The sequence below is a fragment of the Panicum virgatum genome, chromosome 2K, assembly GCF_016808335.1.
Source record: "Panicum virgatum strain AP13 chromosome 2K, P.virgatum_v5, whole genome shotgun sequence".
Taxonomy (NCBI): Eukaryota; Viridiplantae; Streptophyta; class Magnoliopsida; order Poales; family Poaceae; genus Panicum; species Panicum virgatum.
In genome coordinates this window covers 37,516,532-37,539,277 of record NC_053137.1, presented here as the reverse complement: position 1 = coordinate 37,539,277, position 22,746 = coordinate 37,516,532, and the positions used below count along the sequence as shown (strand labels likewise).

General features: G+C 44.9%; 2 protein-coding genes and 2 long non-coding RNA genes across 6 annotated transcripts; 2 read left to right on the top strand and 2 right to left on the bottom strand.

Annotated features, from left to right (window-relative positions):
• Positions 1-1,623: 1,623 nt before the first annotated feature.
• Positions 1,624-2,539, bottom strand: LOC120674713 (secreted acidic protein 2-like). Its single transcript, XM_039955855.1, has 2 exons — positions 1,887-2,539; positions 1,624-1,802 (listed from the first exon to the last, which is right to left on the bottom strand). Exon 1 carries the CDS (start codon positions 2,505-2,507, stop codon positions 1,896-1,898), a length of 612 nt encoding a protein of 203 aa, XP_039811789.1. The 5' UTR covers positions 2,508-2,539; the 3' UTR covers positions 1,624-1,802; positions 1,887-1,895.
• A 66-nt stretch (positions 2,540-2,605) lies between these two features.
• On the bottom strand, positions 2,606-6,202 carry LOC120695261. The gene is made up of 5 exons (XM_039978551.1): positions 5,685-6,202; positions 3,795-4,510; positions 3,464-3,720; positions 2,686-3,380; positions 2,606-2,621 (listed from the first exon to the last, which is right to left on the bottom strand). Exons 1-5 carry the CDS (start codon positions 6,200-6,202, stop codon positions 2,606-2,608), a joined length of 2,202 nt encoding a protein of 733 aa, XP_039834485.1.
• Positions 6,203-16,074: 9,872 nt separating this feature from the next.
• Positions 16,075-18,295, top strand: LOC120674702. 2 transcript variants are annotated; one of them, XR_005675164.1, is made up of 3 exons: positions 16,075-16,584; positions 16,665-16,717; positions 18,238-18,295. It is a non-coding gene; the product is annotated as an uncharacterized LOC120674702 (long non-coding RNA). The 2 variants fall into 2 exon arrangements; XR_005675168.1 differs by lacking the exon at positions 18,238-18,295 and adding an exon at positions 17,354-17,409.
• A 93-nt stretch (positions 18,296-18,388) lies between these two features.
• Positions 18,389-20,135, top strand: LOC120674697. 2 transcript variants are annotated; one of them, XR_005675159.1, is made up of 3 exons: positions 18,389-18,567; positions 19,011-19,114; positions 19,656-20,135. It is a non-coding gene; the product is annotated as an uncharacterized LOC120674697 (long non-coding RNA). The 2 variants fall into 2 exon arrangements; XR_005675162.1 differs by lacking the exon at positions 19,656-20,135 and adding an exon at positions 19,370-19,551.
• The last annotated feature ends 2,611 nt before the right edge of the window (positions 20,136-22,746 follow it).

Genomic DNA, 22,746 nt, shown 5'->3' with positions numbered 1-22,746 from the left:
TCTAGAGTTTAAAATTTATCTCAAATAAGCGCACATTTACAAATAGAACAAACTAACTCTAGTTATCTTTTTTTTTACTTTTTCTTCACTCGAGATGCTATGATTACGTTGTGTGTGTGTGTGTAAAATTCTACACTAACATTGATCTCTTCCACCTGCATGACTGATATAAGGGTCAAAGATTCCCTGAAACCAATCTGAAACAAGCATTCGTGTTGGAGAAAAAAAAATCTGAAACAAGCATTTCTCAGAGTATTATTGTGTCCATAATTTTGTTACATTTTCTAGATACGAGTCGTGATTCCTGGTGAAACCAACAATTCACTATGCGGAGTGTACTACTAAAAGCTCGGAATAATCATGCACCAGATTGTTTTGTACCTTTCAATCGTGGCAGTGACATAGTTAAAAATCCGTCCAGATCATTCATAATACAAACAATTTTGCTAACCAAATAAAACAGTAACAAATCGTAGTTAAGAATACATAAGAATCAAGTCATTATATCTTACAGAAGTTTTCATATACAAATCCAAACAAGTAAACCTTTTACTAAGTGTTTAGGATTAAACAACAAACAAGTATACAAGGTTTTTTGTGCTCGACAGTGGATAAAAAATATTTGTAGATTTATCTTAATATTGAAGGCTACACATCCAACATTTTGATAGCATCAAAGTGCCTTCTATATAAGCATCAACAACCAGATGACCTTTTTCTTAATCCATGGTTTTTCTATATATTACATAGATCAGGCCATGACAGTCCACATAATGAGGTAACCAAATGTTTGCTTGACAAAAGAACACAAAGCCAGCTACTAAGAATTAATAGTAATTATTAACCATCCATGGGTTCAAGTTAGGGAGCTGTTCTGGCAAAACTGAAAAGTTGTCCATATATCTTTGGCACCAAAACTAAGCTATTAAGGCCATGTTTAGTTCCCAAAAAAATTCCTACTTGTCACATCGAATCTTCGGACACATGCATGAAGCATTAAATGCAGTTGAAAGAAATAATTAGTTACACAATATAACTGTTTCATACGAGATGAATATTTTAAGCCTAATTAGTCCATAATTAAACATTAATTGTCAAATAACAACGAAATATGCTATAGTACCAAAACTCAAATTTTTTCGCAGGATCAGCTGGCTGCCTAAGTTTTGCGATGCCTGCTTGTCTTTTCCAATATATCTGCTATGACAGAATGGCAAGCTCTTTTGAGACTCGCATAACCTTGGGTTGCCAGTTGCCACCAGGGTTCTCCTTTTCGTTTTTGGACCGAATCCCGCCATCCGGCGGAAACAGAATTTCGGGCGAAATTTCACTAAATTTCGGTAATTCCGACCGAAAAGTGTTTTTGAATTCGAAAAACGAAATTTCGTTGCATTCCGACCGAAATTTCGGTTTCTCCGACCGGAATTTCGGTAATTTTGACCGAAATTTCGGTTTTGTCACCGTAAAATGATGCAAATTAACAGAAAATGATGTGTACATATGGAAAAATTGAAAATTTTGGCAAAATTTCCCCTGATTATGTGTATATTGACAGTTTATAATGCATAACATATATATAACTCCACAAAACAATGACAAATACACCATTTAACACATAACTCATGTCCAAAGTCCACACATACAACGTAATACATCCAAAGTCCATTAGAATTATTACACATAACTCATGTCCAAAGTCCACACATAGAACGCAATACATCCAAAGTCCATTAGAATTATTACAATCCAAAGATACAACAGAGGCAAAGGCATAGTCCAGAATAATCCATGTAGCATATTCTCTGCATTTAAATATTTATGTGAAATCAATTAAATAAGTAGAGGAAGCAAAACGTATAGATAATTTCTGTTGATAGGATAAGTACCTGCATTCTTCAGTCCTCAAATCTCTCTCCCGGTGGTCCCTCATACGGCTCGTCTGTTGGTGGCAAATACACGTACGTAGGTGGGTGATGTTGCAACTGTGGAGCTCCATATGGTAGGTAGCCGTGATAATCCAAATAAGGCAATGCTGCAACTGCCTGCGGAAGTGGCGGGTTCACCACCCCTGGTGGTGGCCACAGAAAGCCCCCTGCAGGGGGAGAAGTACTGTAAGGGTTGTAGTACTGACCACTGGAGGCAGAGTTGGAGCTATCTTCATCATATGCAAGTGGGGCCTGTCGACCATGTCGACTTGTCGATGTTGTTTGTCGTTGTGAAGTAGGTGCTCCATGATCTGTATCTTGTGTTGTATGGGTGAAGTCCTCCTCCCCAGTGAACCTTATAGTAGGAGATATACGATAACCACCACTTTCGTTGCCATCATTGCCATCACCATCATCATCATCATCATCACCATCACCATCACCATCATCATCATCATCATCATCATCATCATCATCATCATCATCATCATCATCACCAATGTCCTCACCACCACTAGGCTCAGGTGTGGTATCGTCACTACCTAACTCCTCCTCAGTGCGTGGTTTCTTCCCTTTTCTCATTTCGGGACCAATCTTAGTCTTCCTTTTTCCTAGATGTGTGTCCCCAATTGTTTCTTCGGCCCATGTCTCCACATCTTGATCGTGACCATGAGAAGAGCCTATGTCAGTGAACATCTGGCTCGGCAATGGAGTGTTAGTGAAGTCTGAGTCTTCATCAAATGCTGGGTTTCCATTGGACCTTAAAAGCTTCATCCAATTTTGAATTGCTGATGACATCACTGTGTTCATCCTTGCATCTATCACAGCCATGATCTTTTCAAACCGGGGGTAGTCACTGCTGAACTTGCTGGCATATGTTTGCCTCATGTTTTGATACTCCATTGTCACCTCACTCAAATTAGGTGTCTTGTCTGTGTCAGCAAATCTCAAAAACATGTACAGAGGCTCAACATCATTGATCACATACTCCATATTCGCCCACCATTGAAGACTTGTGATGCATTCGTAAATGTACCTTCCAGTTTCACTTTTGAAGTGGCGGGACCGTCGGAACTCAGGTGACACTAACCATGTCATGAACTGGTCCTTCTTCCTATACATGCTTTCAAGGAACATGTAGTTGGTCCCAAATCTTGTTACATTCCACTTGACCAACTCTCCACCGATGGCTTCCCTCATCATGCTGTGTAAACTGTTGGAGTTGTAGAGCCAGCTGCAAATTCGTTGCGCGCTTCGAATACAAGCATCATGCTCCGGCCACTTCCCTATGTCCTTCAGCATAAGGTTGATGGTATGGGCAAGGCAAGGCTGCCATGCAATGGTAGGGAACTCATGACAGATAATTTTGCAGGCTTTTTTGTAGTTCGAACCATTATCCGTGACAAGCTGAATCACATTGTGAGGCTCCACTTTCATGACCACTGCTCGTATCTCCTGCACAACATTGCCAATGTGATATGTGTATGGTCCTATATTTTATGCCAAGGTGAGAACAATGCTTCGATACATGGACTTACCTTCAACAAGTATTGATGGTCCTGTATTTTGTCGGACGCATTGATGGACTTCAAGAAATACATGGTGCCACCGCTATACACCAAGAAATTAATGACCGAGTTACGCATAGGCCCCGTCCACGAATCACACATGATCGTGACTCCACATTCATCCCACTCGTTCTTCCACTTCTCTATCTCTTTCCCTATCTCCTTCACATTCTCATCCAAATATTTTCCATCTATCTCCCTCCCTGATGGTATTTTGATTCCAACACCTACGGTCATAGAAGAGAAAGCATTAAGATCACAATGAAGGATATGTAATGTAGCTCAAAATATACATTGTTACCTTGTTTCTGGGTCTCCACGATCGCAGCTTTAAAGTATGGGTCATCGACTTTCCGGCCGGGAATACCGACAGCATGGCACGCCTTCGCCCATGCCCTCCCTAGAAGCTCTCTTGATGTCCTCCCCTTGACAGTCCATGGGCCGGTATCAATCCTTTGCTGACGTGGACCACTGCTCAACCCTAGATGGTAGTCCCTAACCCTCTCGGGGACTTGTGACTGGCTCCTTCTGAACATCGAAGGCAGCGGTCCACCACTGCCTCCAACACCACCACCTGCTCCTACACCACCACTCCCTCGATCAGGACGACTACTACATCCCGATCCGCCACCCCTATCATATCGTGGCCCAGCTTGCTGCATAAATTCATACTCTTGGCGGGACTGGTGTAAGGCCGCTTGTAGTTCTGCATCCTCGTCGAGCCCCTGGCCTTCCTCTTTCTCTAGATCAATGTGCGGCCCCCTTGCAGATTGGTCCCTCAGCAGCTTTTCTCGGGCCCTTGCTTTAGCTCTAGCCTTGTTCCTGTCCAACTGCTCACTAAAGAAGGCCTTAACTTCGGCTGGAACCGAAGGGCAGTCCTTCACATCTTTCCCCCTATGTGCCAAATGCTCTTTGAACCTTGTTGCTCCTCCCCCACTCTTCTCCTCCCTGCAATACTTGCATTTGAAACCACCCCTGATCTTTTGGCCATGCTCCCACACTATGTCCGGCATTGTCCTACAATTACAGAAAAATAGTAAGGTGTAAGTTCATGAATAACACATGAAGTAGCAACTTATGTTCTTTTTGATGAATACCTACTAACAACCCATGAATATCACATAAACTAACAATTCATTAAAACTACCAATTCATACATTGAGACTAACATGAAAAAATTCATACATATCAACTAACTAATTTTTTCTATACTTTCTATGTCACATGGTCTCTAGAATCTCAAATCAACTAACTTAGATCGACATCAACTAGACCTGGGCATGGGCTGCCCGACCCGACGGACCCGACCCAACCCGCCCGAAAATAGCCCGACCCGAAGAGTTTGATCGGCGGGCTCGGGTCAAAATTTTTGACCCGGTATGACTGACGGGCCGGGCACGGGCTAAAAATTTTGACCCGAAACCCGAAGGAACCCGACATTTTACATAGGCCCGGCCCGACCCGACCCGAACCCGACCCGACCCGACTGGCTGTCGGGTCGGGTGCGGGCTCAATTTTACGGCCCGGCCACCGGGTCGGGTCGGGCACGGGCCGCTAGAAAAAACACCGGGCTTTTTTTGGCCCGACCCGAACCCGACCCGGCCCGGAGGATGCCCAGGTCTAACATCAACAAGCATCAACATAAAAAAAAACCTTCTCATACCTTAGTTCCCGGAGCCGAGGCGAAATCCGGTCGGTTTCACCGGTTTTCCGCCGAAACCGCACCGAAATCCGCCCGGATTACGGATCCCTTCCGACAGCGCATCCAGGGAACGGAATCCGCTACACACCGCCCGGATTTCGCCGCCTTTCCGCCGAAATTTCGGTGCGGGGAGGCCAAAATCGCCGGCGGCGGCGGAGGGGACCAGAGAGGAGACCGTGGAGGGGAAAAAAGAGGCTCGGGCGACCGTGAGGGGTGACGCTGACGAGCAGATAAGGTTTATCGTGTTAACGGGTTAACGGGTCCACTCATCGTTAACGGGTCCGAACTCATTTAGTGATTTTAACCAACCAAATCAACTTATATTTGAACGATTTCAAGTGCTACTCGCTCAAAAAAGCACCTAGTTTTTTATCATATTTTTTCATATTTTTTTTACAAATTTTTTTGAATTTTTGAATTTCGAAACGAAATTCACCGAAAAGTAGCGAAATTTCTCTTCCCGGTAACTAGCGGAAACGGAATTTTTACCGGAATTTCGCCGAAATTCCGCCGAAATTGTGAACCTTGGTTGCCACCACATCATTCATGTTATCCGTCGTGATGAATTCAATGCAAATCTCCTTAAGCTTGTCACAGTTATGCTGATCAGCTAAAGCTAATGTAGTTGCCACGGTCTCCACGTGAAGATTCTTGCTTAGGATGCTCTGACATATCAACTTTAGCCTATCAATGGCATATCTATCAGCAGCGGCAAGTAAATGCCAGAGCATATCCCTGTTAACATCCCCATCAGGATCATCGCCCATGCCATGCAGCGAGCCAGTATAGATGAAACGCAGGAGGGCCTTGAAAATAACTGGCTGCATGTCTTCAATGGTTACATGACCCATCCTCGTCTCACTCATTTGCCCATAAAACAGTGCCTGGAACACGGGTGATCGCGCCGCAAGAATGATCTTGTGCGCTACAATGATCTCCCCTCCAACATTGAACGTGACATCTGCTCCATCCTTTTGATCTAACAACATGGCCAAGTGCAGCGGCATGTCACACGGCGGAACTTGGATTTCAGAACCCACTGTTGATGCAGAATCGCGCCAACACACTCGAATGCGCTAGAACGCGCAACGATCGTCAAAACGATCAACACAGCAAAAACCCTGGGCGGACCAGTCTAACCGGTTTCGCCGACCGGTCTGACCGGTGCAAGCAGGGAGCTCGCGAAGACCTAGAACAGCGAGCTCGGGAGGGACCCCGTCGGAGCTCGTGAGCGTAGGGTTGCTCTGAGGTCGGCAGGCCACTCAGAACGTCTTCTAATGCCGTCGAGACGAAGAACGAAAGCAATCTAGGGTTGGAAAAGACTAGGGTTTGAGAGATAAAAAGTAATGCGATTTTTGTATTGATTCGATTGGGAATTTCTTACCTCAATCGGCCTTAGGCTTTATATTTATAGGCCGGGGAAGACGTATCTCTTCACGAGTAGGATTACATGAAGACTCTTTACAAAAAACCTAATTCTACTCGGACTGTACAGACCAGACCGGTCTAACCGGTCGACCCGACCGGCCAGACCGGTCGGCCTCGGCAGGTGCCAAATTTGGCTGTCAACATATGCCCCCTCTGCTTTTTAGTGAGTTTACAAGCTAAAAAGCAAAATATAAGTATTCTATACAATACTAGGGTCTAAAAAATACTGCTAAGGACGATTCTCATAAACCGGCCATCTTTCTTCATGCATCTTGCCACACGCTTGGGTAGAATTTCTTCAAGTACTTCCCATTGATAGCTCTAGGTAGTCGATCTCCTTGCAGCGTCTCCATCATGTAAGAATTCCCGAAGATAATTTTAACAACTCTATATGGACTCTCCCAACTTGGCGACCACTTACCAAACTTATTGTTTTTCATCCCAAGAGGTAATATTGTCTTCCAAACTAAATCCCCAACCTGAAAAGATTTATCTTTTACCTTCTTATTGTAAGCTCTAGCAACCCGAAACTTGTCCTTTTCAATCTCCTTTAAAGCCTTCATACGCTTGTCGGTCACTTCATCAATATTATCCATCATTGAATTATAATAATTAACAGCAGAAAGATCATTTTGCTTTGCCAATCTATAAGCGTCCAGATTTACCTCAACGGGTAAAATGGCCTCTTGACCATACACAAGCTCAAATGGAGTAACCTTGGTAGCACCATGACGAGATATACGATGAGCCCATAATGCTTCGGATAACACTTCATGCCACCTCTTAGTATTTTCTTCTATTTTCTTCTTAATAAGCTTGATCAAAATCTTGTTACTTGACTCGGCCTGCCCATTGGCCTGAGCATAATATGAAGATGAATTGAGCAACTTGATCTTGTAAGATTCAATAAATGCGCGTACCTCCTTGGATATAAATAAAGAGTCTTGATCCGTAGTCAAAGTTTGAGGAATACCGAATTTATGAATAATATGTTCAGTTATAAACTCAATCACCTCTCTATGTGTCATATTCTTCAAAGGAACCGTTTCGGTCCACTTAGTAAAATAATCTGTAGTAACCAACACGAAACGATGCCCCTTTGAAGATGGAGGATTAATTTGTCCAATAAAATCCAACCCCCAACCTCGGAATGGCCATGGTTTAATGATAGGATGCAATGACGCAGCAGGTACCAATTGCAAATCTCCAAACCGTTGACATTCTTCACATCCTTTATAATACTTGAAACAATCCGAAATCATGAAATGCTAATAGAAACCGGCTCTCCTAAGCAACCACTTCATTTTATGAGCCGATTGATGAGCACCACAGATGCCTTCATGAACTTCTCCCATAGCAACCTTGGCCTAATCCGAGTCCAAACACTTAAGAAGCAAATCTTCGGCGGTTTGACGATAAAGCTCATCATCAATTAAAATATACTTGAACGCTGCACGCCGAATATTTCTCTCTGCACCACGACCAGGATCTTTGAGATAGGAGATCATAAGAACTGTCCAATCCTGATCTTTGGTTTTTTCATGACCGAATCAGTGTTTTCTGCTGTCTGATCGGATAGACCGGTCTCTGGACCGGTCAGACCGGTCGGGGCGGTTAGACCGGTCGCGTCAACCAGTTTGACCGGTTCGTCCAGAAACTGCAACTCGGCTATTATTTGCATCGGTTTTCTAATGTTAAATTTTCCTTTTCTAACATTATAACCAGATGCTTGCTGAGCCAGAGCGTTAGCCTGTCCATTTTCTTCTCTTGGCAAATGTCTTATAACGAATTCATCAAAAGAAGAAATAATTTCGAGGCACTTATCAAGATATGCATTTAATAAACCATTATAACATTGGCATACCTTAGATACTTACTGCACAACGAGAAGCGAATCACCAAAAACTTCAGCATGCTTCACGCCCATGGATTGTAAAATTTCCAAGCCGAATAATAATGCTTCATACTCAACTTGGTTATTTGTGCAATATTCTTCTAATCGGTTTGAGAACTCAAAAACAGCACCACTTGGAGATATAAGGACATCACCAATCCCTCTCCCATCATCACAAACCGATCCATCAAAATAAAGCTTCCATGGTGTGCAAAAAAATATAGCCGATTTCTAAATCATGCTCATCATTAATCCGATGCTCAACAATGAAATCCGCTATAATTTGACCTTTCATAGACTTCAAAGGTTCACAAGCCAAATCATATTCTATCAAAGCATATGCCCACTTGCCGATTCTACCACTCAAAATCGGATTTTGTAACATATGTTTTATCGCATCGATTTGACATACTACTATGCATGTACTAGATAGTAGATAGTGTCGTAATTTAGTACAAGCATGATATAAAGACAAGCACAACTTTTCAATAAAAGTATACCTTATTTCCGCATCAATAAGTCGTCGGCCTATATAAGTAACAACATACTTCTTTCCTTCGGTCTCTTGAGTCAAAACAGCTCCAATAACTTTATCTTCGGCCGCTATATAAAGTTTAAAAGGAACACCTCTCCTAGGTGTTTTAAGAACCGGTGGCGAAGACAAATAGTATTTAATTTTCTCAAATGCCTCTTACTGTTTTGCCCCCAAGTAAATTCGGCTTCATTCTTTAACCGAAGAATAGGAGTAAAAGCATCAATCTTTCCGGACAAATTAGAAATAAATCTTCTCAAATAATTTACCTTGCCCAGAAACTTTTGCAAGTCTTTCTTGCAAGTAGGAGCCTCAACTTTCCTCAGCTTCAATTCTTTTAGGATCAATCTCTATGCCCTTCTCATGAATGATGAAACCAAGAAATTTTTCCGTCGATACTCCAAAAGCACATTTGAGTGGATTCATCTTCAAACCATACCGCCGCATCCTTTCAAGAGCAAGTCTTAAATCGGCTAAATGAGAATCCAAACTGGCCAATTTAATAACAATATCATCAATGTATACTTCCAAGATAACACCAAGCAAATCATGGAAGATTAAATTCATAGCCCTCTGATAAGTTGCACCGGCGTTCTTTAAGCCAAAAGTCATAACCACTAACTCAAACAAACCAACAAATCCGGGACACACAAAGACCGTTTTAGACGTATCTTCCTCGGCCATGAATATTTGATTATAACCCGTGTTACCATCAAGAAAGCTAATAACACGATGTCCCGATGCTTCATTAATTAGCATATCGGCTATAGGCATAGGATATTCATCCTTGGGAGTAGCTTTATTGAGATCTCTAAAATCAATGCAAACACGAATCTTGCCCGAATCTTTCTTTTCAACGGGCACAATATTAGAGATCCAATCAGCATAACGACAAGACCGAATAAAACCAGCATCTAATAATTGATTAATCTCCTCTTTAATTCGTTCTTAAATACTGGGATTGAAACGTCTAGCCAGTTGTTTATAAGGTTTAAAACCGGTTTTGATTGGAAAGCGATGTTCAACAAGATCACGACTCAATCCCGGCATTTCAGAATACTCCCAAGCAAAACAATCAATATATTCTTTTAATAACATTATCAAATCGGCTTTAAACTCAACCGCTAAATTTTTATTTACAAAAGTCGGCCTAGGAATAGTACCATCACCTAGATCTACCTTTTCTAAAGGATCAGCCCACGTAAAACCTTGGCCCAGCTTGTCCATGTCTTCTGATTCTTTAATAGTTTCGCACATATCGTTCGTACGCGCCCGATAGTGCTCAATGCGTTACTGGAGCCACTCTGCGTTGGACCGGTCTGACCCACCGGTTTGACCGGTCGGCCCTGATGGCCGATCCGAAGAGGACCAGTCTGACCAGTCATGGGACCCGGTCTGATCGATTGCACCTGAGTCGCCTGCTGGACTCATCTTTACAGCATTAAGTGATTTAGCCGATTTTCCATCGGCTTTAGAGTTGCAGGAACGAAACCCTCCTTGGTGCAACTGATAAGCTCATAATCGGACAGATTCAAGCCCGATAAGCACTTGACGTTGTCATTGGCACCAATGTAATTGGAATCGGCGGTAGCTATGAAGGATGAAGTGTCACCAGGCACTATCTCAACCTCATCACCGATCCACAAAATAAGAAATTGATGCAAGGTAGACGGAACACATTGATTGGCATGAATCCAATCACGCCCAAGTATTAAACTGAAGTTACCTTGCACTTCAGAGACGAAGAAGGCTATGGCAAGCGTCTTACTTCCAATGGTCAACTCCTTGGACGCAACTCCCTTGGCACCAATGGGATCACCTCCCCCTACACCGCTAACCGTCATGTTGGTCTTGATCAGCTCCTCGTCCTTCCCGCCAATCTTCTTATACAATGAGTGGGGCATAAGATTTACAATAGCCCCACCATCCACTAACATGCGAGAAATCAGCTTTCCATTAAGATGTCCCCTCATGTAGAGAGCTTTCAAGTGGTTATCCGATTCTTTGGGTTTCTGGAACACAGCATCACGAGGCCCAAATTGAAGATGAACCACCTCCTCTTCAGGAATTATGAGATAATCCGAAGACATATGCACAACGTTAATCTCCAAATTGTTGCGCTCCGGAGATGCCTCATAATCCACCAATTCCTCTTCTTCCGTCGCTGGAGGAGCTGGTTCTACTCCATCAACTCGAGAAACCGAAACAGGCACCGCTGATTCGGTTGTACTCTCTGCACTAGGCTCAACCGGTCTGACTGGTGGCTCAGGGCGGTCTGACCCGTCAGAAGCACCGGTCTGACCGGTCGCTGGAGTTGGTTCAACCAGTCCTTCTGCTGGCTGGTCAACTGTCTTGACCTGCCACACCTTGCTTTGAGGGATCATGGGTCTGTATTTGTTGAATTACTCATCCCTCGCCTTCTCTGCCTCCTGCTCCCTCTTTTTCTTATCGCGAAGACGTTTGAGCTTCCTCTTCTGGGTATGCGTCAATCCCTCGGGACACCAATGAGGTTGATGGTATTTGTCTGCCATTTTGCTGCCACCGGCCTCATGATTGTTAGCAGTAAAAGGTTTCTGGACAGGAGGAGCAGAAGAAGTAGCTGATTTATCAATCACCATCGGCTCCTTACCCTTATCTTGCACAACCACTTTAATCTCGCCGATCTGAACAACAGTATCGGCTTTAGCCTTCTCTGGAGTAGCTTCTGATTGCACCTCTAACTTCTTTTCCTTCACGCGGTATTCAACCTGCGGAGAAACAAATCGCGCCGGTCTCTGCCGAGACCGATCTGACCGGTCATAGGGGACCGGTCTGACCGGTGACGCCTGCTGAGCTGGACCAGATTGGTGTGCTCCCAATCGGTCATGTACTGGTGTCCTTGATCTTTCCTCCCTCTGATATGGTGGTGGATATGGCACTGGAAAGCACTGGAGCCAAATTCCCTCATGTTCCCACACCGGATTAACTGCATTTGACGCCGGTGGGGACCAAGGCATAGTAGCATATACCTTCTGTGGAGGAAACTAAGGATAATTACTCCTGCGCCTGATGAATTCCCTCCTTGGAGGCAAAGCATTGCTCCGACGCGGTGGTGAATGAGGTCTCTTTTTTAATGGCCGATCTTGTTGAACGGCCTTAGTGTACTTGTTCAATAACTGCCCAAAGGTAGGTTCCTGATTTGTACACCTACCCTACAGTTTTGGCACATTTGTTTTCCAAGTACCCTCTTCCGGACGTTTCGGCTTGAAAGTTCGGAGCTGCTCCCTGGGCCGGTCTGACCGGTCGTTATACTCGGTCTGACCGGTCTGACCGGTTGATGCTACCGGTCTGACCAGTTACGCCTGGACAGCAGGCTGACTGAAGGAATTTGCTTGCCCAACGGACTTAGGAGCATTAACAAAACTCCTCAAAGTCGGCTTCCCATCAGGAGTCTTCTCAACAGCGACTTCTCGGGCCTGAATCTTATCATTTGCATTTATCGACCTTGGATCTCCAATCACCATATTCTTCCCTTGAGCCCCTTCGGCTTGCTCCGGACGAAGGAGAACCTTTGGATTATTCAGTTCCAAAGTATGAACAGGGAAGGGAGTCTTGTCTACTTGCATCTCAGAAAGCACCAATCGTCTTTCATCTACAGCCGATTGGATCTGTCGACGGAAAACATTACAATCATTAGTAGCATGTGAGAAAGAATTATGCCACTTACAATACGCATGCCTTTTTAGTTCTTCTGGTGATGGTATAGCATGAGACAAATGAATGTTTCCATGTTTAAGTAATTCATCAAAAATCCTATCGCACTTGGAAACATCAAAAGTAAATTTCATCTCATTTTGCCGATTCTTTTGAACCGGCTTAAGCGAAGGACACATAAAAGGTTTGTCCTTTGACGGCCAAACAAATTCAGCGTCGTACACTCCCTTTTCCTCATCGTTCGAACAGTCGGAATCATTCTCAACAACATGCGTGTTAGACCGATGAGGCTTAAAGGAATCTTTAGAATTTTTATACTTAAATTCGACACCAACAGCTCGCATTTGCAAATAATTAACCGTAATGAAATCAAAACCTTCAAGTTTCTCTTTCAAATAAGAACGCAAGCCATTAAATGCCAAATCCGCCAAATCTTTTTCCGAAAGAGACGAATTGAAACAACGGTTTTTCAAAGCTTTAAACCTCTGGAAATAATCCAAAACCGATTCATCTCGGTTTTGTCTAACCGATGTTAAGTCTAGCAATCTAACTTCGGCTTCCACAATAAAGAAGTGATCATGAAATTTGCGCTCTAATTGATTCCAATTTAAAATCGATCCCGGCGCAAGTGAGGAAAACCAAGAGAAAGCGGTCCCGGTCAATGATAAAGAAAATAAGCAAACGCACAAAGCATCGTTAAGACCCACTTCTTCCAATTGCAAGACATATTGGCTAACATGCTCCCAAGTCGTACGAGAATCTTCACCATTAAATTTCACAAACTCGGGAATGCGCCAACCAGCAGGATATGAAACGAAATCAAACTCTGGAGGATACGGCTTTTGATATAAACGCGACCCACCCATATCAATCCCAAGTTTAGATTTAAGCACACCGGCCAAATCCTCTTTAAACCTGTTGAAATCGGCCTGATAAGTACCGCTGGCCGATGCATGCGAAGAGGACGAAACACGTTGCGTGGTAGGACCGATGTAAGTCATGTTTATGTTAGGAATCGGCCCTCGGTGAGGTCCAGATCCCTGTTGTGATGTAGTATGAGGTCCGGCATGCATCACTATCTCATTGGTTCGGCTAGGGACGGCCGAACCGGGAATAGAAGCGTGCAGTGCAGAGGGCACTGGACACTGTCCCATTGGACCGGTCTGACCGATCATGTAACCGGTCTGACCGCCCTCACCGGTCTGACCGGTCGAAGAGACCGGTGGGACCGGTGGCGCGTGGACAGTAGATGACAACGGTGTTTGCCCTGGAAACGAGTTCGGCAGCATCCCAAAGAATTGATCCTGGGTAGCAGATGTGCCAGCCGAATTCGCTTCTGGAATATAAGTGCCACCCTCGACACTTTTGACCTTTTTAAGTGCCTCAATTTGATCATTGAGCCCGGCAAAACTCTCTCCTGCAGCTACTTGCGCGGCGGATATTTTCGAATCTACCATAAGAGAGAATTGCTTGACTAATTCAGAGGGATCATTAGGAAGTACCTCGACCTTGTCTTGGTTCAGCTTGAATGATGGCATCACGAACTCCCCGACCCTCTTGAATAGGCCTCCTCGCTCCTTCTTGAATCCTTGAAGGAACTGCTCTTTCAGGTGCTCTTCAGCGATGAGGTAGGCCCTGCGCTCGCCTTCAGTGAGTCCCTCCATGGTCGCCTTGATGACGTTGTCGTTGTGAATTTCACCATGAGTACCCATCTTTCCGGAGAAGTTAGATTAGATCGGTTTTAAAAACCAGATTAATCTGTTCCCCAGCGGAGTCGCCAAAAAGTATGTTGACGCAGAATCGCTCCAAGACACTTGAATGCACTAGAACGCGCAACGATTGTCAAAACGATCAACACAGCAAAAACCCTGGGCGGACTGGTTCGACCGGTCTGACCGGTACAAGCAGGGAGCTCGCGAAGACCTAGAACAGCGAGCTCGGGAGGGACCCCGTCGGAGCTCATGAACGTAGGGTTGCTCTGAGGTCGGCAGACCACTCAGAACGTCTTCAAACGCCGTTGAGACGAAGGAAGAAAGCAATCTAGGGTTGGAAAAGGCTAGGGTTTGAGAGATAAAAAGTAATGCGATTTTTGTATTGATTCGATTGGGAATTTCTTACCTCAATCGGCCTTAGCCTTTATATTTTTAGGCCGGTGAAGACATACCCCTTCACGAGTAGGATTACATGAGGACTCTTTACAAAGAACCTAATTCTACTCGGACTGTACAGACCAGACCGGTCGACCTCGGCAGGTGCCAAATTTGGCTGTCAACACCCACCCTGATGTCAGACAATTGTGCCTCCATGGCGACGACGAGGTCACATTCAATTGCCAGACAATCATCACCAACATACTCCTACTCGAGCTCAGTTCTTAACACAAACCTTGATTTCCGCGGTCCAAATCGAGTGGCACTGTCCGAATACTTGAACAGTCTTGGTGATTGTCGACTCCACTCCAAGCCAATCATCTGGGAGTTTTGGTGGATCAATCTGAGGCTATAGGACGCCCGCACCTAGGCGTTCTGGCTCATGAGCTCCAGAAAGATGGAGACGTACTCTTTGCTAGACTTGTCCAGTCCATCGGGGTAGAATCGGATTGCCCAGTCGTAGCCGCCGACGCTGAAGATGCTTGACCGGACGAACTTGCCGACGCCGAAGCCCCTCTTCAGGCTGTACCCCACGATCTCGAACAAGTGCGTGCCCCGCGCCGCCTCCGTTGTGCATCTCGACGTCGTCTTCCTGGATGCAGAAGGCATCCCTCCTGCAGCCAAGAATGAAAAAGCTCATCTGAATTGGTTTTGGTTTACAAGAAGAGATCAGGGGGTTTAGAGACGTTTACTGCGAAGAGGTGAGGTGGGCGGCGGCGGATTGGGGGAAGGATGGAGAACAAACTTGCCTTCGTAGATTTTTGTCGTCAGACTTTATTTCCCTAGCTAGATTCTCGGTATGTATCTTGTTTATATATATAAATTTCTATATATTATTCCCCCTCGGCTCCGTGGGCTTTGAGCGTATCCACGTCAGTAAAAAAACTTACCGCCCCTACGATTTCTATCTGATGGTGAAGATCGATTCCCAGCGTCCGCGCAGCTTTTTCACCGCACAGCGGCTGCTGCCTCGATTTTCTTGCTTTCACACTGCAGCGGACGCCCACCACCGCCTCGTCTTTTCACATCACAGCGCCTGCCCGCCGAGTCTCGTTTCACACAGCATGCCTTTCCACGAAACTTCTCTTCCCTTCTCTCTTCCTTTTGCTCTGCGTCCTCTTCATACTATATACTATTGTTTCAAAACCACGGAAGTTAATAAAAGGCAGCTGCCAAGAAACTTCCTGCTGCTAGGGGAGAAATTGCAGACGGCCTCTTTTACTCTCTCCCACCTTCTGCTCCTGTCTTGGTCTGCAGCTCGAAGGCCGAGCTTCGGTCGCCATCACTCATTCAGCACTGGCGTGAGATCGAGGCCGTTGGCCCGGCCCGACTACGGCGGCAACGCGGAGTCCTCGGCGGCGGCCAACTCCGGTACCAGCTCACTGCGCAGTCATCGCCGCATCCAGCGGCGCTTGGGTTCCAGTGCCTAGATCTACGCCGCCGTCACCACGCTCGATGCCCCCAACATCGGTGTCCGCAGATGGGGTTTCTTGACGCCATTGAGCCCAATGCGCCTCGCAACTCGACTCCCTCAAGCAGTCGGCGGTTGGCGGACGCTTTATGCTCACCGCCACCCTGCTCCACTCCCCGCAAGACAAAGAGCCAGGGCAGGCAACAGGGGCGGCGGCACGCAGGCCCGCGCACACAGGTGGCGGCGGCGGAGCGCAGACATTCTTGTTCTCGGGTTTACTGGTTTGTTCCTCTTCTAAACTAAAGCTTTGTATGTTTAGTTTGTATACATTCACTAATGTTTCCAGTGCTATGCATTTCAGCGCTGGTTTAGAGCTTTGTCAACACGCTTCGGTTGAATCTCATCTGTACCAAGGTGAGTTAACTGAAACAAAAAAAATACCAAAGCAGTTAGATCTACATTTTAAATCTATGAGTTGTGCCCCGCGATTTAACTTTTGCATATTTTTCGATTCGACGTAGTTCAGATATCTGGCTATCAAATTCAAGCTACCAAATTCTGCTATCTGACATGGTCAACTCCACCTACACACTCTAGCTGTTTAGCTCATCCATCCTCTTTGTCCCCAGTAGTTCCTGAGCTACTTAAAATGAAGATTATTTAAATTGTAATAAAACCGCTACTCTTGCCAGATGCTTCCGCTGGCCCAAATACTTTTCCAGTGTGCATGCGTATTCTAGAAATTATAAGACCATTGGATGAAACAGAATCTGCCCATCAATATATATCAAATAGTTCTATAGGAAAAAAAACACACGGGTACAAAATCTGCAAGATGAGCGCATATCTCACTTTCTCTTTTGCTTACGAAAGAACTTTTACTATTCACTATCAACTAAATCCTATTGTGCTACACACAATAAAACCACATTTATACAGGCCAAACAGGAACGCGCGCGGTGGCGCGCGTCATTCACTAATCTAGTATGGCCTTCACTTCATGTCTTCATTACCATTTCACGTGTGGTAAATAATATTTTTATATTGCAGGAGAGAAGAAGTTATATATATATGAGTACACATGGATACATGCTGTGATCATACGCAAATATGAATTAAATGGTGATGCTTTTATTCTTTAAAATATTTTTTCTTAAATAATTAATAGTTTTATACTTTTAATAATACCCAATTTATTTAAAAAAAATCTGAAATTTGGTGGCGGACCATACTACATCTAATAAAATCCCAGAAAGAGTTGTGATAAAATATAAAAAACGTTTAGAGCAATAGGGATGATGTTCCAGATAAATTGTTGTAAGCACCAAGGAATAAAAAAGCAACAATAACAGAAATACATATTAATGCCACGAATTATAGTAAAGGGAAGACTACATCCAAAGAAGAAAACATCTGTGGGAGGATTATAGAATAGAAAAAGGTAAAGGAAAACAAAACGAGAAAGAAAAAGTAGAACAATAGTAGTTGAATAAAAAAGAGAAGAAAGTTTGGGAAAGAGAGAATCAGGAAACACCCATGCTAAATGGACCGTGAACTCAACAATTAAAGGGCCCGCCTACATGCCTATATGATAGTGCAAATTTTTTTAAGAAAAAAGTTTATTTTGCCTTAACTAACATAAAAGTATTGTTTCCCCTTCTCCTCCTTTCTCGAAAGCTACAGCCACTTTCTTTCCCCTTTCTCGAAAACTATGACTTTTTTATTGACTGGATTGACGAGGTTAACCTGATTAGGCTTATAAATGCCAGGTGGTCTTGTGGATAAGATTGTATATGTAGTGATGCCTTTTATATTACCACATTTTTATGACTACACAATTAATATGGATGATATAACTGTATCTGTGTTAACTATCAGTTTTGTTCCTCAATACTTGGTGGTTACTAATTAGTTTTTACCTGAAATTCTGGTAGGTTCCAACTGCTAAAGTATTCTCATCTCCTTAGTGATTTGGATCTACTATAATTAATCAGGGACATCACTCTAAATGCTTCTTGTGGATAAGATTGTATATGTAGTGTTGACTTTTATATTACCATATTTTCATGGATAAACAATTATTACGGGTAATATAACTGTTTCTGTGCCATCTATTATAACTGTTTCTGTGCCATCTATTTAGTTTTGTCCCTCAATACTTGGTGGTTACTAATTAGTTTTTTTTTCCTATGAATTTCTGGTAGGTTCCAGCTGCTGAAGTATTCTTATCTCGTTTGTGACTTGGCTCCAGTTTAAATATTCAGGTACATCACTCTAAATGCTTAATAGTTGTTAATTTCAGAATTATGATTTCGACAATGCTGTCCTTACATCGAGCTAAAAAAATATTTATAGAGCTATTTGTCCTCTTAAATACTATATTGCATATTATTGGTACAACAAATTGATGATTTTCTTGGTACACGTGTGTTTTAATTTGTCCAGTAACTATCTTAGATCGCTGCCTGCGTGTATACAATATGATTCCATCCGGTGGGAGCTCCATAGATTTTTCTTGCTATCTTGTCTAGACATTACTGCCTGCCATATACCTCTCTGATAACCGAGATTGGATCTGACGGCGATATATTGTGCGGAGTTGAATTGGCATTACCTCAACTAGAGCTTGTTATACCTCGCCATCGTTATTTTTTTTAGTACTGTTACTACCTCTTTTGCTGTGGCTTATGAGCAGTCGGCTTTGCAGGCTATAGCTTTTACCTCCTCAAGAACTCCTCTCCTCCAGTGTGAACTCGGCATGCAACACTGAGAAGCTAGCATCTTCGCTCACAATTCGAAATCAGCAACCAAGTACACACAGTTCGACAAAGTTGCAATTCCTAATTCAAAAGGAAAACTAAGAAACCTTCTATTAATATTCTCAGATCTGATATTTCAGCTGAACTATATGTTTGCTTGGCTTTCTAAACAGTTTTTATCTTTCCCCTCTCTTAGATTACCTCTAACAAGCATGTGTTCTGCAATTTACTCCAGTCACGTATCATGTGGTCTTGCGTCTTTTCCAGATTTTCCTCACTGTTTAATGCCACTGTAATTTACATGCAGATCCAGCATTGCCATCTCTATCGATTCACATATTTCCTGTTAATTTGTAGGCGATAGTAATCAGAATAACCGTATGCTGTTGAAGCCAGTAGTTCCTATCAATGTTAAATTCCCTAATATAAATTATTTGTGTCGTGTTAGATCTTGGACGATCACTACTTCAGTGAGAAACCTTGTGTTAATGTTTGCGTATTTTGAAACAACTAATGTCCTTAGGATTTCAGACCTGTTTCAGTATAAAGACATCCTATTTCCAATATGCTGTTAACTATCCTGTTTCATACAGTTACTGTGCTTTCTAAAGCAAAAAATAGATGTCATATTTGGCTTGGGACTGCCCCGGGTCTGACAAAAATGATGGCAATAATTTAACTCTTTGACGATTTCAAATACTTCTTGCGCTCCCCAAACTGCTTACAATATCTCTGTACTCCTTAACATTTGGGTTACATTTCCTACTTGAGTGTGAGTCCTCTTTAATACTTAGGCTACATATGCTATCTGGGCTGTTTTGTACGAACTGACCCGTTACGATCTTATTAGGTTACACCTGGAAAAAATATAGAAATTTATAAAACTTTAACTCTGACCTTCCTTTATCCATTTTCCTATCAGATCTTATAAAATTTACATACTATTTTTAATTTCTCTGCACTTCAAAACATCTACTACTACCATAATAATTACCAGTAAGATTACAAAGGAATTATGCGCGCGCAACGCGCGCGCAATCCACTAGTAAAAATAAAAAATAATTGAAATTTTTTTTCACCCACATCAGGCCAGCCATACTCCTCACGCTAGACCCACTTGTTAGAGTCATGGAAGGTGGAACGAAAAGTAAACTTGAAACCATAAGGTAAGAGATGTTTCAACCTATAAACACATTTTTTTCACCCCCACCGCATGTAGCCGCCCGCGTACCCTTACCACGCTTCCCCGCCATGCGCCGCCCCCGTGGCACCGTCACGACTTCTTTCCACCCTTTGCTTTCCCCCTCGCCCTTTCTCCAACCTCCCCTCCCCATTCCGCTCCCTATCCATGGCCTCGGTGGATTGCTCCCCGTCGGTGGCGAACGAGCGGCGCCCGTGCCCAACCCTTCGCAGAACGCCGCGGCCTCCGACGCCATTGAGGGGGTGCAGTTTGCGACTTCGTGGAGCGCGCGGTGGCTGCATGCGGCCATCAACGACTCCGCCAAGCGCGCCTCGGCCGAGCGCATCACACAGCCAGCGATGCCTCCACCGATTCGGATGCATCAAAGCACCTGGTCCAATCCAGCATCACCATGAGTTTCCCACCGCAAGCTTAACCCATTTGAGCATGAAACGTACCTTACCTCTCTCTTGTAACTACCTGATTAGGCATCAGGGGCGAAGCTAGCCATTGGAGCCACCGGTGTCACCTCCTTTGCACACCGGTGTCAGCTCCATAGATAAACAGTTCATAACAGTAATTTTCTTTGATTTTACACAAAATCATCATTGTCAACTGACAACAATAAACATGCCTAGCTCCGCCCCTGTTAGGCGTAGAACTAGTCGACATATAAGGAAACTACCCGTCCATGTTGGAGTAGGATTCTGCTAGTAGTCAGCTAGAACTTTCCATGTAACTCTGTCCCCCAGACTATATAAGGGCGGGCAGGGACCCCTCCAAAACATCATCAATCCCTAAGGCAATAGAAAGCACCACACAGGACGTAGGGTATTACGCTCTGGTGGCCTGAATATGTCTAAATTTTTGTGTTCTTTGCACCATCGCGTTCTGATCTTGGCGAGTCTCTGCCTATAATCAATCTCCTCTGAGGTATCTCTCGGAAAGCTTGGCGGTTAAAAACCGACATACCCTATGTGGAATGCCTGGTCCAAACATCCGACACTTAGTGCGCTAGGTAGGTGGATCGTCTAGATCACCAGAAGATCGATGGCCAAGTTCTTCGGAGTCATGATGCCGGCTACCATGGAGGTGTCCTTCGCCAGGGGCGCCATGTTGCTGCTCGACTGCATGGTCTTCACCGCCAGTGACGATGACGAGGTCCACCATGACCGCGATGCATGTACCGCCGAAGTTGGCGATACCTCCAAGATCGTCGTTGCTCGTCGGACCACGACCACTTCGTCACTGTAGAATGCAAGCCCCGCAGCAACCCAGCTCCGACGTGTCCCGCATGCCGGACGCCCCGCTCCCTTATGATCGCGAAGAGGACCGCTGATCCACTCGAGCCCGCTTCGCTGTCCCAACACCAGACTTTGACGCCTCCGGCTACACTCCTGAAACCCTAGCCGCATGCAAAGCTCAGTGGGCCGCACACCAGGAGGAATACATGCACGCAATGGACAATGTCACCGACCACATTGCCGACACCATCGCCATCGCCATCGCCGCAGCCTTCCTCAACAGGACTCCTACACCTCCTGTACCGCTGCCTCCCATAACGGTCGGGCTGCGCAATGCCGCCTCCGTCCATCAAGACGCAGCAGTTGTCACATTTTGATGCCATGATGATGCCATATCGGATCTACTCCGCGCTAGAGGCAACAACTCGGCCAACTCTACGCCGACCCCCAAAGAACCCCGCGGACGTCGGAGGACCCGATCCCCGACTTCTCCGCAGATTGGCTCTGCATCGGAATCCATGCAGATCGACTCGGACTCCGACAACCTGGCCACTTCCGCACAAGTACAACCTCTGTTCCCCAAGGTCGCAAGGACCTTGCCGCCAAACAAGAGGATCCACAAGACGAACCGGGAGGCCTTCGACTCCCAAGTCTTGGAAGACGAGCACACCGTTGCTGGCGAGACCGACGAACAGCAGAACGACTCCTTGCTCGCAATGTTGAGAAGCAACAACGACGAGAACGCCGACTACCCCGCGGATGGGTCCTCAACAACGACTTCGTCCAAGAGATCGGGGGAATACCAATCTACAAAACTCCCTCCGCCAACGGCCAACCTCGTCGCAGGTCATGAAGACTTGGGAGCACACGGCAAAAGTCCAGAAGTCAGTTGCATAAGCGCCAGGATCACCACCGCTGCGCAAGACTATTCCAGAGCTCCATCTGGCTCCCGTGCTCAGTCAACTAACTCCATGGTAGGAAATCGAGCACCGAACGGCTTAGATCAAGACGAACTTCGGCAACACCTCCGCAACCGTGATGCGAGAGGAAGACTCAACAACCTCCACCGCCAATGTGACGAGGACAAACTTCGCCGCCACGCCGAGTACAATCGTCGCAACTACGATGAACCTGACGTCGACCGCAAAGAGCGCCAGAGATGCCGCCAGGAGCAAGACAAGGTTGACCGCCGACGCGCCTACGATTGCCGCTACGGAACACCCGGCGCAAACCGCGGAGGACACCGCCTGCAACAGCCGC